The 19,658-nt window shown below is 43.0% G+C and overlaps 1 protein-coding gene across 2 annotated transcripts in view; it reads left to right on the top strand.

The window, feature by feature from the left end:
* The window catches only part of TGFB1I1 (transforming growth factor beta 1 induced transcript 1), a 475,461-nt gene extending 457,671 nt beyond the window's left edge, over positions 1–17,790 (top strand). For both annotated transcript variants that reach the window (XM_053694775.1, XM_053694773.1), the window contains exon 11: positions 16,792–17,790. In XM_053694775.1, coding sequence (XP_053550750.1) covers positions 16,792–17,058 — 267 coding nt within the window. In that variant the 3' untranslated portion in view covers positions 17,059–17,790. The remainder of the gene's footprint in view (positions 1–16,791) is intronic.
* Positions 17,791–19,658: the final 1,868 nt, after the last annotated feature.

The raw sequence follows: 19,658 nt of genomic DNA, 5'->3' as shown, positions 1-19,658 counted from the left end.
ATTTATACAGACACACACACACACACACAGAATTACATGTACACATTTATACAGACACACACACAGAATCACATGTACACATTTATACACACACACACAGAATCACATTTACACATTTATACAGACACACACACACAGAATCACATGTACACATTTATACAGACACACACACACACACACAGAATTACATGTACACATTTATACAGACACACACACAGAATCACATGTACACATTTATACAGACACACGCACAGAATCCCATTTATACAAACACACACGCAGAATCACATGTACACATTAATACAGACACACACACACACAGAATCACATGTACACATTTATAGACACACACACAGAATCACATGTACACATTTATAGATACACACACAGAATCACATGTACACATTTATAGACACACACACAGAATCACATGTACACATTTATAGATACACACACACACACAGAATCACATGTACACATTTATAGAGACACACACACAGAATCACATGTACACATTTATAGAGACACACACACACAGAATCACATGTACACATTTATACAAACACACACGCAGAATCACATGTACACATTTATAGAGACACACACACAGAATCACATGTACACATTTATACAGACACACACACACACACACAGAATTACATGTACACATTTATACAGACACACACACAGAATCACATGTACACATTTATACAGACACACGCACAGAATCCCATTTATACAAACACACACGCAGAATCACATGTACACATTAATACAGACACACACACACACAGAATCACATGTACACATTTATAGACACACACACAGAATCACATGTACACATTTATAGATACACACACAGAATCACATGTACACATTTATAGACACACACACAGAATCACATGTACACATTTATAGATACACACACAGAATCAAATGTATACATTTATACAGACACACACACACACACACAGAATCACATGTACACATTTATAGACACACACACAGAATCACATGTACACATTTGTAGACACACACACACACAGAATCACATGTACACATTTATACAGACAGACACGCACAGAATCACATGTACACATTTATACAGACACACACAGAATCACATGTACACATTTATACACACACGCACAGAATCACATGTACACATTTATACACACACGCACAGAATCACATGTACACATTTATACAGATACACACACAGAATCACATGTACACATTTATACAGACACACACACACACACAGAATTACATGTACACATTTATACAGACACACATACACGCAGAATCACATGTACACATTTGTACAGAGACACGCACAGAATCACATGTACACATTTGTACAGACACACATATACGCAGAATCACATGTACACATTTGTACAGAGACACGCACAGAATCACATGTACACATTTGTACAGACACACACACAGAATCACATGTACACATTTATACACACACACACACACAGAATCACATGTACACATTTATACACACACACACAGAATCACATGTACACATTTGTACAGACACACAGACAGAATCACATGTACACATTTATACAGACACACACAGAATCACATGTACACATTTATACACACACACAGAATCACATGTACACATTTGTACAGACACACACAGAATCACATGTACACATTTATACAGACACACACACAGAATCACATGTACACATTTATACACACACACAGAATCACATGTACACATTTGTACAGACACACACACAGAATCACATGTACACATTTATACAGACACACATACACGCAGAATCACATGTACACATTTATACAGACACACACAGAATCACATGTACACATTTATACAGACACACATACACGCAGAATCACATGTACACATTTATACAGACACACACAGAATCCCATGTACACATTTATACAGACACACATACACGCAGAATCACATGTACACATTTATACAGACACACACGCACATAATCACATGTACACATTTATACAGACACACACAGAATCACATGTACACATTTATACAGACACACACACAGAATCACATGTACACATTTATAGAGACACGCACACACAGAATCACATGTACACATTTATAGAGACACACACACAGAATCACATGTACACATTTATACAGACACACACACAGAATCACATGTACACATTTATACAGACACACACAGAATCACATGTACACATTTGTACAGACACACACACAGAATCACATGTACACATTTATACAGACACACACAGAATCACATGTACACATTTATACAGACACACATACACGCAGAATCACATGTACACATTTATACAGACACACACGCACATAATCACATGTACACATTTATACAGACACAAACACAGAATCACATGTACACATTTATACAGACACACACACAGAATCACATGTACACATTTATAGAGACACGCACACACAGAATCACATGTACACATTTATAGAGACACACACACAGAATCACATGTACACATTTATACAGACACACAGGGGGGGAGTTATCAAGCCGTCTACTTTTCTGGCTTCGCCGGCCCAATACGTCCGCCTAAGCTCGCCTACCTTCGCCGCCGCGGACCTTGAATACGTTCGCCTAAGTTATCAAATAAAGCTGTCAAAAAGCCGCGGGGCGATGAGCAGTGGACTGTGACAGTTATCACTCATCCGATCTCGCTGCCCTTCGGCTTTTTCCCAGCTTTATTGCTAGCCTGTCACTAAGCACTCACACTAAACTACACTGTTCTACCCCCTATACCGGCACCCCCGGAGCCCCCCGCAGCTAAATAAAGTTACTAACCCCTAAACCGCCGCTCCTAGACCCCGCCGCAACTCTTATAAATGTATTAACCTCTAAACCGCCGCTACCTAGTAACCCTGTTACGGTTACCCTTAGTCTCGCTGAGAGATGGACCGCTTAGTAGCCTGGATCCCTATTGCTAAAGAGGGGAGAAGCTGCTTTCCATAGTATTCTATATGAGTCTCGCAAATATAGAATAATCTCCCTTAGCTGCAGTACAGCTAGGATACCCTTCTGCCCACAAAAACGAGTCAACGCTGCGATTGAGGGTCAAACAAGAACTCAGGACTGGGATGCCCAGCCTGCTTTTTATTAAGGTTACATGCACACAGGGCACTCCCAGGGGGAGAGGGGGGGAAGCACAAAATCCCCCATCACACATTTAGATAGAGAGCACTGTCCTTTGACAGGCCACAATAGGATTACAGTACTTAAGATAACAAGTTTACAAGTTCATCTTATCAATTAGCAGTCTGGCTCCGGAGGTGATTAGACAATGGGATTGGTTATCTCTAAACTTAGAGCTGAAGCCAGCAAATGTGTATTTAGGCAATAGTTTCTAAAAGCTGAAAAAAGTTAACTCTTTATGAAATGATACTTGTTACGGTTTTCTTGGAGCCCTTCTTAGGCGCTGGCTTGCTGGTTCAGGCATTGCTGCTGGGAAATAAGCTCTTCACAACAAAATAACTAATGCTTCTGTAACAGTGCTCCCTTTCTGTGGAACACTCTGGCAGACACGGTCTGCCCCCTTTTCGGGGCAGACTAAGGCTGTCCAGACCGCTGGTTATGCGGGGCTGAGGTCGGTTTGTCTGGACAACCCGTCGGCGTTGCCATTCTGTTTCCCAGGTCTGTAAGTAATGGTGAAATTGAAGGGTTGCAACAATAAGCTCCAACGTAATAGCCTGCCGTTATCTCCAGAGACCCGGTTCAGCCACACCAACGGGTTATGGTCGGTGACCAGAGTGAACTCCTGCCCATATAAATAGGGAGTCAATTTCTTTAATGCCCACACCAAAGCCAAACACTCCTTTTCGACCGCTGCATAGCTGACTTCGCGGGGCAGGAGCTTCCGGCTGATGTAGGCAACTGGATGCTCCCCTCCATCTTCGCCTACTTGGCTGAGGACGGCTCCCAGCCCAAACATGGAAGCATCTGTATGGACGATAAAACGTTTGTTAAGGGCTGGGGCCGCCAAGACAGGAGCGTTAATTAGAGCATTTTTGAGAGCCTGGAAAGCCGTTTCACAGTGGGGAGACCACAGGACCTGTCGAGGTAAGTTCTTCTTGGTCAAGTCAGTCAGGGGTTTGGCAAGTGTGCTGTAGTCTGGTACGAACCGTCTATAGTACCCTGCCGTGCCCAGGAAGGCTAGGACCTGAGTCTTAGTGATGGGGGTGGGCCAATTGGCGACAGCTTCTATCTTGGCCGGCTCTGGTCGCTGCTTTCCACACCCCACCCGGTGACCCAGGTACTGTACCTCGGCCATCCCAAAGTGACATTTTTCTGGCTTCAGAGTCAGGCCAGCAGCCCGGATCTGATCCAGAACCATTCCTACATGAGCTAAGTGGTCCTCCCAGGACTCACTGTGGATCGCTATGTCGTCCAGGTAGGCGCAAGCAAAACTCTGGAAGCCATCCAGGAGCCTATCCACCAAGCGCTGGAATGTAGCTGGGGCATTCTTCATCCCAAACGGCATTACCCTAAACTGATATAAGCCGAATGGGGTGACGAATGCCGACTTGGGGATAGCCTCCGGGGCCAGGGGAATCTGCCAGTAACCTTTGCAGAGGTCAATAGTGGTCAGGTAATTTCCCCTGGCTATACGATCGAGTAGCTCGTCTACCCTGGGCATAGGGTAAGCGTCCGTCACGGTTTTTTCATTGAGCCTCCGATAGTCTATGCAGAACCGGGTGGTCCCATCTTTCTTGGGCACCAAGACAACTGGGGAGGCCCAGGGACTATCGGAGGGCTCAATTACCCTGAGCTGGAGCATCTCATCGATCTCCTTCTTCATTCCTGTCCTAACTGCTTCGGGGATTCGGTACGGAGCCTGGCGCAAGGGAGCTTGTCCCGGAGTATCTACCTGGTGGGTGGTTAAAGTAGTGTACCCTGGCTTCGGGGAGAAGGTGAGGTGTTTGGACTGGAGGAGTTGGCTGAGCTGCTCCCTTTCAGTGGGGCTAAGTCGGTCTCCTATCTGAACCTGAGCCACTATTCCGGTGGGGAGACTCTTTTCTAATAGGTCTGGAATGGGTAGACTGTCTGGGTCTTCCTGAGGGGAACAACATACGGCCGTCACGTTCTCTGGTCGCTCAAAATATTCCTTGAGCATGTTTACATGGAATGTCTTTCTAAGATTGTTGTCATGGCAGCTAGCTATCACATAAGTGGTGTCTCCCCTTTTCTCTACGATCTGGTAGGGACCCTGCCAGGACGCCTGCAATTTGTCTGTCTTCACTGGCTTAAGTACTAGCACCTTTTGTCCTATGGTGAAGATTCTCTTTCGGGCCCCACGATCGTACCATACTTTCTGTCTTCTCTGGGCCAACTGGAGATTAGCCCGCACGGATTTGGCTAATTGCTCCATTCGGTCCCTGAGTTCCAGCACGTATGGCACAATGGGGACACCGTCAGCCTCCATCTCTCCCTCCCAGTGCTCCCGGATCAGGTTGAGGGGTCCCCGTACCTTTCTTCCGTAGAGCAACTCGAAGGGAGAGAACCCTGTCGTTTCCTGGGGCACCTCCCGATAAGCAAATAGGAGGTGCGGCAGGAAGCGTTCCCAGTCTCGGTATTCCTGAGTGAACGTCTTGAGCATTTGCTTGAGGGTCCCATTGAACCTCTCACACAGCCCGTTCGTCTGGGGGTGGTATGGGGAGCTCAGGAGGGACTTAATTTTGCAAACCTGCCAGAGTTGTTGGGTCAATTCAGCTGTAAATTGGGTGCCTCGGTCGGATAGGATTTCTTTTGGAAATCCTACCCGGGAGAACACCTGTACTAGTGCATTCGCTACCGTATCCGCTTGTATGTTGGATAGGGCGACAGCCTCTGGGTACCTGGTAGCGTAGTCCACTACGGTAAGAATGTAGCGCTTACCGGAGGGACTAGGGGTAGCCAGTGGTCCCACTAGGTCAATAGCAACCCGGCTGAAGGGTTCCTCTACAATGGGCATATTTACTAGATGGGCTTTAGGGTGATCGCCTCGCCTTCCTACTCGTTGACACACATCGCAGCTGTTACAGTAAGTTCTAACGTCAGCGTGCACCCCTGGCCAAAAGAACGTGTGAGTAATGCGGTGTAGGGTACGGGTTACGGCTAGGTGGCCTGCTAAGGGGATGTCGTGGCCTATTTTGAGGATTTCTTGACGGTATTTGTGGGGCACTACCAGCTGTCGCCTACGCTGTCCCCTTTTCTCTGTCCAGCGGTATAGTTTCCCTTTTTCCCATAAGAATGTTTCGTTATCTGCCCCGCCCCCTCCGGTCTCTGCTCGTTCCCGGTACTTTTGTAAGGTCGGGTCAGTCTTAGACTCTGCCTCGAAAGCATCTGGGGTGTCCCAGGGTATGGGGCCTAACCTGTCAGGCAAGGTCGGGGTAGGTCTTACCTGTGTCTCCCGCACTGGTGAGAGCTCTCGCTCCGTCCGGGCTTGGGCCCGTGTAGTCACTGGGTCCGCCTCGTTGTTGCATACTGGAGCATAGGCAGAAGTCATGGGGCCCAAATCGTTGCCCAGTAGTACTTCGGCAGGTAAATTATCCATTAGGCCCACGTTCACAGCCCCCTTTCCCGCTCCCCAATCAAGATGCACTTTAGCTGTTGGAATTTTGTACACATCCCCCCCCGCCACTCTAACGGCCACAGTCTGTCCGGATCGCTTGTGCTCTGGCACCAAATGACTCTGTACCAGCGTGATAGTAGCCCCTGTGTCTCGCAATCCCTCGGTAGATCGCCCCTCGAGCCATACCCTCTGCCGATGGTGCTGGCGGTTATCTGAGGCAGCATATACAGGGTCTGCCTCGTGAAGCGGCCCCACATATCCCTCCATAGGGGCCTCTTGGTTAACACAGAGGGCCCGGGCCGGACGATAGGACCCAGAGGGGTAATTGTAATTCCTGGGTGTCTGGTGCGTATTAAGGGGGCAGCTAGCCATGAAATGCCCTGGTTGCTTGCATCGGTGGCAAGTCGGTCTGGGACGCTCAGAGCTGTTATTGGGTGGTCCTGAGTGTCGGACGGGCCCTGTGGGCACTGGGGCTCGAAATTCAGCACGAGGGGGTGCACGGTAAACCTCTCTGGGTTCGACCCGTGCTGGAGCTCGGTAGTTCATGGGTTCGTGAAGACGGGAGTCATAATGTTCATCGGCCAATTTGGCTGCTTCTTCTAAGGTAGAAGGCCGCCTGTCTAGCAGCCATTCCTTCCCTTGCTGTTCCATGCCATTATAAAAATGTTCTAAGAGAAACAATTGTAAAATTTCCTCACCAGTCACCGCTTTACTTCCGCTCAGCCAGTGATTTGCCGCTCTCCGCATTCGGTGCGCCCATTCCATATGGGTATCGTTAGGCTTCTTTTTCATGCCCCGAAACTGTCGGCGATATGTGTCCGGAGTTACAGCGTACCGTCGCAACAGTGTCTCCTTAACTAGCTCATACTGTGTCACTTCCTCAGCACCCAGAGTACGAAAGGCTTCCAGGGCTCGCCCGGATAGTTTCCCAGACAATATCGTGGGCCACTCTCTGTTGGGAATCTGGTGCAGGGCACATTGCCTTTCGAAGTCCGACAAATATTCATCAATCCCTGTCTCGCTCTCTAGGAAGGGTCGAAATGCTGCATAGGGTATCTTGGGCCTCCCAGCATTTTCGACAGGGATGATTACCTGCGGGGCTTCAGCATTGCGGTGTGCATTCGCTAGGTTGAGTTCGTGGGCTCGAGTCTCTCGTATATCCTCATCCGCCTCCGCCATCAACTGCTGTACCAATTCCATGGAGGGGTTCGGCCCGTATAATGAGAGCCTTTCCCGAACAATCCTGGTTTTTTCGTCACTAATCGTGGTCGGTGTTTCCGCCATTGTGAAGCTCTGATCCAGTTCGGTCAATTCTGTGATCAGCTCTCTCCTCGGCCGGTTGCTGGCGTACCCCCCTCTGCTTTCAAGTAAATCCTTTAGGGTTGTACGCTTCAATTTTTCGTAAGCGCTCTCCATCCGTTCTGTACCTCTCCTAGGAAATCCAGGAAAATCCCGCCGCTGCCGCCAAATGTTACGGTTACCCTTAGTCTCGCTGAGAGATGGACCGCTTAGTAGCCTGGATCCCTATTGCTAAAGAGGGGAGAAGCTGCTTTCCATAGTATTCTATATGAGTCTCGCAAATATAGAATAATCTCCCTTAGCTGCAGTACAGCTAGGATACCCTTCTGCCCACAAAAACGAGTCAACGCTGCGATTGAGGGTCAAACAAGAACTCAGGACTGGGATGCCCAGCCTGCTTTTTATTAAGGTTACATGCACACAGGGCACTCCCAGGGGGAGAGGGGGGGAAGCACAAAATCCCCCATCACACATTTAGATAGAGAGCACTGTCCTTTGACAGGCCACAATAGGATTACAGTACTTAAGATAACAAGTTTACAAGTTCATCTTATCAATTAGCAGTCTGGCTCCGGAGGTGATTAGACAATGGGATTGGTTATCTCTAAACTTAGAGCTGAAGCCAGCAAATGTGTATTTAGGCAATAGTTTCTAAAAGCTGAAAAAAGTTAACTCTTTATGAAATGATACTTGTTACGGTTTTCTTGGAGCCCTTCTTAGGCGCTGGCTTGCTGGTTCAGGCATTGCTGCTGGGAAATAAGCTCTTCACAACAAAATAACTAATGCTTCTGTAACAAACCCCTATCCTGCCCCCCCTACACCGTAGCCACCTATAATAAATTTATTAACCCCTAATCTGCCCCCCCTACACCGTAGCCACCTATAATAAATTTATTAACCCCTATCCTGCCCCCCACTACAGAATCACATGTACACATTTATAGATACACACACAGAATCAAATGTATACATTTATACAGACACACACACACACAGAATCACATGTACACATTTATAGACACACACACAGAATCACATGTACACATTTGTAGACACACACACAGAATCACATGTACACATTTATACAGACAGACACGCACAGAATCACATGTACACATTTATACAGACACACACAGAATCACATGTACACATTTATACACACACGCACAGAATCACATGTACACATTTATACACACACGCACAGAATCACATGTACACATTTATACAGATACACACACAGAATCACATGTACACATTTATACAGACACACACACACACACAGAATTACATGTACACATTTATACAGACACACATACACGCAGAATCACATGTACACATTTGTACAGAGACACGCACAGAATCACATGTACACATTTGTACAGACACACATATACGCAGAATCACATGTACACATTTGTACAGAGACACGCACAGAATCACATGTACACATTTGTACAGACACACACACAGAATCACATGTACACATTTATACACACACACACAGAATCACATGTACACATTTATACACACACACACAGAATCACATGTACACATTTGTACAGACACACAGACAGAATCACATGTACACATTTATACAGACACACACAGAATCACATGTACACATTTATACACACACACAGAATCACATGTACACATTTATAGAGACACACACACAGAATCACATGTACACATTTATACAGACACACACACAGAATCACATGTACACATTTATACACACACACAGAATCACATGTACACATTTGTACAGACACACACACAGAATCACATGTACACATTTATACAGACACACATACACGCAGAATCACATGTACACATTTATACAGACACACACAGAATCACATGTACACATTTATACAGACACACATGCACGCAGAATCACATGTACACATTTATACAGACACACACAGAATCCCATGTACACATTTATACAGACACACATACACGCAGAATCACATGTACACATTTATACAGACACACACGCACATAATCACATGTACACATTTATACAGACACACACAGAATCACATGTACACATTTATACAGACACACACACAGAATCACATGTACACATTTATAGAGACACGCACACACAGAATCACATGTACACATTTATAGAGACACACACACAGAATCACATGTACACATTTATACAGACACACACACAGAATCACATGTACACATTTATACAGACACACACACAGAATCACATGTACACATTTATACAGACACACACAGAATCACATGTACACATTTGTACAGACACACACACAGAATCACATGTACACATTTATACAGACACACACAGAATCACATGTACACATTTATACAGACACACATACACGCAGAATCACATGTACACATTTATACAGACACACACACAGAATCACATGTACACATTTATACAGACACACACACAGAATCACATGTACACATTTATAGAGACACGCACACACAGAATCACATGTACACATTTATAGAGACACACACACAGAATCACATGTACACATTTATACAGACACACAGGGGGGTAGTTATCAAGCCGTCTACTTTTCTGGCTTCGCCGGCCCAATACGTCCGCCTAAGCTCGCCTACCTTCGCCGCCGCTGACCTTGAATACGTTCGCCTAAGTTATCAAATAAAGCTGTCAAAAAGCCGCGGGGCGATGAGCAGTTTACTGTGACAGTTATCACTCATCCGATCTCGCTGCCCTTCGGCTTTTTCCCAGCTTTATTGCTAGCCTGTCACTAAGCACTCACACTAAACTACACTGTTCTACCCCCTATACCGGCACCCCCGGAGCCCCCCGCAGCTAAATAAAGTTACTAACCCCTAAACCGCCGCTCCTAGACCCCGCCGCAACTCTTATAAATGTATTAACCTCTAAACCGCCGCTACCTAGTAACCCCTATCCTGCCCCCCCTACACCGTAGCCACCTATAATAAATTTATTAACCCCTAATCTGCCCCCCCTACACCGTAGCCACCTATAATAAATTTATTAACCCCTATCCTGCCCCCCACTACGCCGCCGCCACTGTAATAAAATTATTAACCCCTAACCCTAACGCCCCCTAACTTAAATATTAATTAAATAAATCTAAATAAATTAACTCTTATTAACTAAATGAATCCTATTTAAAACTAAATACTTACCTTTAAAATAAACCCTAATATAGCTACAATATAAATAATAATAATAATTATATTCTAGCTATCTTAGGATTTATATTTATTTTACAGGTAACTTTCAATTTATTTTAACCATGTCCAATAACTATTAAATAGTTATTAACTATTTAATAGCTTACCTAGCTAAAATAAAGAGAAATGTACCTGTTAAATAAATCCTAACCTAAGTTACAATTACACCTAACACTACACTATACTTTAATAAATTATTCCTATTTAAAAATAAATACTTACCTGTAAAATAAACCCTAAGATAGCTACAATGTAATTAATAATTATATTATAGCTATCTTAGGATTTATATTTATTTTACAGGTAACTTTGTATTTATTTTAGCTAGTTAGAATAGTTATTAAATAGTTATTAACTATTTAATAACTACCTAGCTAAAAGAAATACAAAATTACCTGTAAAATAAATCCTAACCTAAGTTACAATTAAACCTAATACTACACTATCATTAAATTAACTAAATAAACTACATACAAATAACTACAATTAAATACAATTACATAAACTAACTAAAGTACCAAAAATAAAAAAAGCTAAGTTACAAAAAATAAAAAAATAAGTTACAAACATGTTAAAAAAATTACAACAATTTTAAGCTACTTACACCTAATCTAAGCCCCCTAATAAAATAACAAACCCCCCAAAATAAAAAAAATCCCTACCCTATTCTAAATTAAATAAATTTCAAAGCTCTTTTACCTTACCAGCCCTTAAAAGGGCCATTTGTGGGGGCATGCCCCAAAAAGTTCAGCTCTTTTGCCTGTAAAAGAAAAATACAACCCCCCCAACATTAAAACCCACCACCTACATACCCCTAATCTAACCCAAACCCCCCTTACAAAAACCTAACACTAATCCCCTGAAGATCATCCTACCTTGAGTCGTCTTCACTCAGCCGAGCCACCGATGGAACTGAAGAGGACATCCGGAGCGGAAGAAGTTAATCCTCCAAGCGGCGCTGAAGAAATCTTCCATCCGATGAAGTCATCATCCAGGCGGCGCTGAAGAAGTCTTCGATCCGGCCGATGTCATCTTCAAAGAGGCGCTGAAGAGGTCTTCTATCCGGGGCGAAGTCATCTTCCAAGCCGGGTCTTGAATCTTCCTTCCGCCGACGCGGAACCACCTTCTTCACCGACGGACTACGACGAATGACGGCTCCTTTAAGGGACATCATCCAAGATGGCGTCCCCTCAATTCCGATTGGCTGATAGGATTCTATCAGCCAATCGGAATTAAGGTAGGAAAATCTGATTGGCTGATGGAATCAGCCAATCAGATTCAAGTTCAATCCGATTGGTTGATCCAATCAGCCAATCAGATTGAGCTCGCATTCTATTGGCTGATCGGAACAGCCAATAGAATGCGAGCTCAATCTGAAGGAAGGAAGATTCAAGACCCGGCTTGGAAGATGACTTCGCCCGGATAGAAGACCTCTTCAGCGCCTCTTTGAAGATGACATCGGCCGGATCGAAGACTTCTTCAGCGCCGCCTGGATGATGACTTCATCGGATGGAAGATTTCTTCAGCGCCGCTTGGAGGATTAACTTCTTCCGCTCCGTATGTCCTCTTCAGTTCCATCGGTGGCTCGGCTGAGTGAAGACGACTCAAGGTAGGATGATCTTCAGGGGATTAGTGTTAGGTTTTTGTAAGGGGGGTTTGGGTTAGATTAGGGGTATGTGGGTGGTGGGTTTTAATGTTGGGGGGGGGGTTGTATTTTTCTTTTACAGGCAAAAGAGCTGAACTTTTTGGGGCATGCCCCCACAAATGGCCCTTTTAAGGGCTGGTAAGGTAAAAGAGCTTTGAAATTTATTTAATTTAGAATAGGGTAGGGATTTTTTTTATTTTGGGGGGGTTTGTTATTTTATTAGGGGGCTTAGATTAGGTGTAAGTAGCTTAAAATTGTTGTAATATTTTTAACATGTTTGTAACTTATTTTTTTATTTTTTGTAACTTAGCTTTTTTTATTTTTTGTACTTTAGTTAGTTTATGTAATTGTATTTAATTGTAGTTATTTGTATGTAGTTTATTTAGTTAATTTAATGATAGTGTAGTATTAGGTTTAATTGTAACTTAGGTTAGGATTTATTTTACAGGTAATTTTGTATTTCTTTTAGCTAGGTAGTTATTAAATAGTTAATAACTATTTAATAACTATTCTAACTAGCTAAAATAAATACAAAGTTACCTGTAAAATAAATATAAATCCTAAGATAGCTATAATATAATTATTAATTACATTGTAGCTATCTTAGGGTTTATTTTACAGGTAAGTATTTATTTTTAAATAGGAATAATTTATTAAAGTATAGTGTAGTGTTAGGTGTAATTGTAACTTAGGTTAGTTTTTATTTTACAGGTACATTTCTCTTTATTTTAGCTAGGTAAGCTATTAAATAGTTAATAACTATTTAATAGTTATTGGACATGGTTAAAATAAATTGAAAGTTACCTGTAAAATAAATATAAATCCTAAGATAGCTAGAATATAATTATTATTTATATTGTAGCTATATTAGGGTTTATTTTAAAGGTAAGTATTTAGTTTTAAATAGGATTCATTTAGTTAATAAGAGTTTATTTATTTAGATTTATTTAATTAATATTTAAGTTAGGGGGGCGTTAGGGTTAGACTTAGGTTTAGGGGTTAATAATTTTATTACAGTGGCGGCGGCGTAGTGGGGGGCAGGATAGGGGTTAATAAATTTATTATAGGTGGCGACGGTGTAGGGGGGGCAGATTAGGGGTTAATAAATTTATTATAGGTGGCGACGGTGTAGGGGGGCAGGATAGGGGTTAATACATTTAATATAGGTTGCGGTGGGTTCAGGGAGCGGCGGTTTAGGGGTTAATACATTTATTATAGTTGCGGTGGGCTCCGGGAGCGGCGGTTTAGGGGTTAATATGTATAGAGTAGCTTGCGGTGGGCTCCGGGAGCGGCGGTTTAGGGGGTAATAACTTTATTTAGTTGCGGCGGTGTAGGGGGGGTCAGATTAGCGGTGTTTAGACTCGGGGTACATGTTAGGGTGTTAGGTGTAGACAGCTCCCATAGGAATCAATGGGATGTCTGTCAGCAGCGAACTTGTACTTTCGCTATGGTCAGACTCCCATTGATTCCTATGGGATCCGCCGCCTCCAGGCTGGCGCTTTGAAAACCAGGTGGGCCGTAAAAGTGCCGAGCGTACCTGCTAGTTTTTTGATAACTAGCAAAAGTAGTGAGATTGTGCCGCACTTGTGTGCGGAACATCTGGAGTGACGTAAGAATCGATCTGTGTCGGACTGAGTCCGGCGGATCGAAGTTTACGTCACAAAATTCTACTTTTGCCGGTCTCGAGCCTTTGATAACTAAGGCGAATCAGCCGTGCCACAAATACGCTGTGGAATTCCAGCGTATTTGAGGTTGACGGCTTGATAACTAGGCCCCACACACAGAATCACATGTACACATTTATACAGACACACACACACAGAATCACATGTACACATTTATAGAGACACACACACACACAGAATCACATGTACACATTTATACACACACACACAGAATCACATGTACACATTTATACAGACACACACACAGAATCACATGTACACATTTATACAGACACACAGAATCACATGTACACATTTATAGACACACACACAGAATCCCATGTACACATTTATACAGACACACACACAGAATCACATGTACACATTTATACACACACACACACAGAATCACATGTACACATTTATACAGACACACACAGAATCACATGTACACATTTATACAGACACACACACACACAGAATCACATGTACACATTTATACAGACACACACACACACACAGAATCACATATACACATTTATACAGACACACACACAGAATCACATGTACACATTTATACAGACACACACAGAATCACATGTACACATTTATACAGACACACACACACACAGAATCACATGTACACATTTATACAGACACACACACACACACAGAATCACATATACACATTTATACAGACACACACACACACAGAATCACATACACACATTTATACAGACACACACACACACAGAATCACATGTACACATTTATACAGACACACACAGAATCACATGTACACATTTATACAGACACACATACACGCAGAATCACATATACACATTTATACAGACACACACGCACATAATCACATGTACACATTTATACAGACACACACACAGAATCACATGTACACATTTATACAGACACACACACATTTATAGAGACACACACACACAGAATCACATGTACACATTTATACACACACACACACAGAATCACATGTACACATTTATACAGACACACACACAGAATCACATGTACACATTTATACAGACACAAACACAGAATCATATGTACACATTTATACAGACACACACACAGAATCACATGTACACATTTATACAGACACACACAGAATCACATGTACACATTTATACACACACACACACACACATACATAGAATCACATGTACACATTTATACAGACACACACACAAACACACACACAAAATCACATGTACACATTTATACAGACACACACACACAGAATCACATATACACATTTATACAGACACACACACACACAGAATCACATATACACATTTATACAGACACAGAATCACATACACACATTTATACAGACACACACACAGAATCACATGTACACATTTATACAGACACACACACAGAATCACATGTACACATTTATACAGACACACACACAGAATCACATGTACACATTTATACAGACACACACACACACACAGAATCACATGTACACATTTATACAGACACACACACACAAACACAGAATCACATGTACACATTTATACAGACACACACACACACACACACAGAATCACATATACACATTTATACACACACACACAAACAGAATCACATGTACACATTTATACAGACACACACACACACAGAATCACATGTACACATTTATACAGACACACACACACAGAATCACATGTACACATTTATACAGACAGACACACACACAGAATCACATATACACATTTATACAGACACACACACAGAATCACATGTACACATTTATACAGACACACACACACACACACACACAGAATCACATATACACATTTATACAGACACACACACACAGAATCACATATACACATTTATACAGACACACACACACAGAATCACATATACACATTTATACAGACACACACACACACACAGAATCACATGTACACATTTATACAGACACACACACACACAGAATCACATACACACATTTATACAGACACACACACACACACAGAATCACATGTACACATTTATACAGACACACACACACACAGAATCACATATACACATTTATACAGACACACACACACACACAGAATCACATGTACACATTTATACAGACACACACACACACAGAATCACATATACACATTTATACAGACACACACACAGAATCATATATACAAAGGTCCTGTAGTTTTCTGTTGTATGAATATTAAGTAGATTGCATGCAATTTGTCTTCATCACTGAGCTATTAACGTAAATAGTAGTGTGCTGTACCCCTTGCATTTACTCTCCTGCCCCCAGCATACAGAAGACCTTTCACATTTAGTACTGTTTTTATGTATTTAAACCAGGTTTGCAAAACTCCATTTGTAAGCGGAAGTTTCTTTGAAAATGATGGCCTGCCCCTGTGTGAGACTCATTACCACTCTGTCCGTGGCTCTCTCTGTGCTGGGTGCGATCAGCCTATAACTGGCCGTTGTGTAACTGCAATGGGCAAGAAGTTTCATCCTCAACACCTGAGCTGCACCTTCTGCCTCCGACAACTCAATAAGGGAACATTCCGTGAACATGAGGGGAAACCTTACTGCCAGGCTTGCTATACTCGTCTATATGGCTAAAGATGGCACGCCTGGGCACTGGTCTTCAGCCAGGCCTGCTATACTCAGCTATATGGCTAGAGATGCCTGGGCACTGGTCTTCAGCCAGGCCTGCTATATGGCTAGAGATGGCATGCCTGGGCACTGGTCTTCAGCCAGGTCTGCTATACGGCTAGAGATGGCATGCCTGGGCACTGGTCTTCAGCCAGGTCTGCTATACAGCTAAAGATGGCATGCCTTGGCATGGGTCTTCAGCCAGGTCTGCTATACAGCTATAGATGGCATGCCTTGTCATGGGTCTTCAGCCAGGTCTGCTATACAGCTAAAGATGGCACGCCTGGGCACTGGACTTTAGACTCTTGTTACTTGCAAATGGCAAGACCATGTGTAAGAGACAGGTTTTATGTTTGATTATAAATGTACTCACAGGTTAAGGTTAGACACATCAAGATACACCAAGGGTCCTATCCAGGTTTTGTGATCCCTCATTCATCTCCAGCCACTTCAGCTTCACCAGCTCTGATACTACCGAATGCAGCGTATTCACTAATGGAGATGAGTAGACTTTAGTGAATCAGCTGTAGAGAATAACATAGGAATTGGTGAAGCTGGATTGACTGGGAGTCTGGAGAGGGCCTTTGTGACCATTGCAATGCCATTTTTTATAAAGCTGTTTGTAAAAAGTAATGCCCTGCTAAGCTAAAATAATAAATGGTTGTGCATAAGGAAAGTTATCTACACCACTGCAATCCATTTGAGTGTGTTGTGTGAAATCTTTATAGTCTGTCATTTTGTTTTGTACGGCATCCATTAAGGGCTAGATTATGAGTGGAGCGTTATTCAATGCACTCGCTTGAACGTTAATTGCGCTAGAAGTAAGATTTTTGCACTGGTATTAGGAATTTCAAAGTAAACTGTTTTCGCTCGCGCACTAACCCAATAATCACAAAAAGCCGAACTTAGAATATTGCGTGCACGTTCATGTGTTCCCCAGTTGCAGACAAAGGCGCAAAAAAAGTGGAACAAAACCTAACACCCTAGTCGCACGCAAACCTGAATGCATAGGGGCCAAATTAACGAGCTCCGTACGGAGCTTGTGGGCCCATGTTTCTGGCGAGTCTTCAGACTCGCTAGAAACACAAGTTATGAAGCAGCGGTCTAAAGACCGCTGCTTCATAACCCTGTCCGCCTGCTCTGAGCAGGTGGACAGGAATCGCCGGAAATCAACCTGATCGAGTACGATCGGGTTAATTGACAGCTCCCTGCTGGCAGCCCATTGGCCGCGAGTGTGCAATGTTAAATGCGGAGAGCGTATTGCTCTCCGCATTTAGCGAGGTCTTGCGGACCTGATCCTCACTGTCGGATCAGGTCCGCAAGACCTTTGATAAATAGGGGCCATATTCTCATGTGTGCTAACCCAACATGAAAATATGAATATTTTACATTCCAATGTTCTAATTGTATTTTGTTACAATATATATATATATATATATATATATATATATATATATATATATATATATATATATATATATATATATATATATATATATATAGGCAAAAAGAGTCAGTTGCACTCTCACAAACAGTTCTCCAAGGGCCAGGGTGCTAGAGTATATGAAGTGTAGCAAAACAGGAAACAGCACTCTCTGGACTTAAGTTTTAAACAGATAGTTTAATCGGTAACGTTTCGGGGAATGCTCCCCTTCATCAGAGCATATATATATATATATATATATATAGGATACAAAGAAAAAAGCGAGGACTCAGGAACTTGAAGCCAGGTATATATATATATATATAGGACTATTTATATATATAGATATATATAGGAATATCTTAATAAATACATAGAACAAATTCTGCTATGTGAAGAACATTGGAATGTGAAATATTCACAGTAAATACACAGTATAAGGTGGTAGCGGTGGTAGTAGATGGGACTCTGTAAGGCGGTAACGGTAGAAGATGGGACTCTGTAAGGCGGTAACGGTAGGAGATGGGACTCTGTAAGGTGGTAGCGGTAGAGGATGGGACTCTGTAAGGCGGTAGCGGTAGAGGATGGGACTCTGTAAGGCGGTAACGGTAGAAGATGAGACTCTGTAAGGCGGTAACGGTAGAAGATGAGACTCTGTAAAGTGGTAGCGGTAGAGGATGGGACTCTGTAAGGCGGTAGCGGTAGAAGATAGGACTCTGTAAGGCGGTAGCGGTAGAAGATGGGACTCTGTAAGGCGGTAGCAGTAGAGGATGGGACTCTGTAGAAGATGGGACTCTGTAAGGTGGTAGCGGTAGAAGATGGGACTCTGTAAGGCGGTAACGGTAGAAGATAGGACTCTGTAAGGTGGTAGCGGTAGAAGATGGGACTCTGTAAGGCGGTAGCAGTAGAGGATGGGACTCTGTAAGGTGGTAGCGGTAGAAGATGGGACTCTGTAAGGCGGTAACGGTAGAAGATGGGACTCTGTAAGGCGGTAGCGGTAGAAGATGGAACTCTGTAGAAGATGGGACTCTGTAAGGCGGTAGCGGTAGAAGATGGGACTCTGTAAGGCGGTAACGGTAGAAGATGGGACTCTGTAAGGCGGTAACGGTAGAAGATGGGACTCTGTAAGGCGGTAACGGTAGAA

The sequence above is a fragment of the Bombina bombina genome, chromosome 11 (genome assembly GCF_027579735.1).
Source record: "Bombina bombina isolate aBomBom1 chromosome 11, aBomBom1.pri, whole genome shotgun sequence".
Taxonomy (NCBI): domain Eukaryota; kingdom Metazoa; phylum Chordata; class Amphibia; order Anura; family Bombinatoridae; genus Bombina; species Bombina bombina.
The sequence above is the reverse complement of the archived record's forward strand: the minus strand, read 5'-3'. Positions and strand labels throughout refer to the sequence as shown.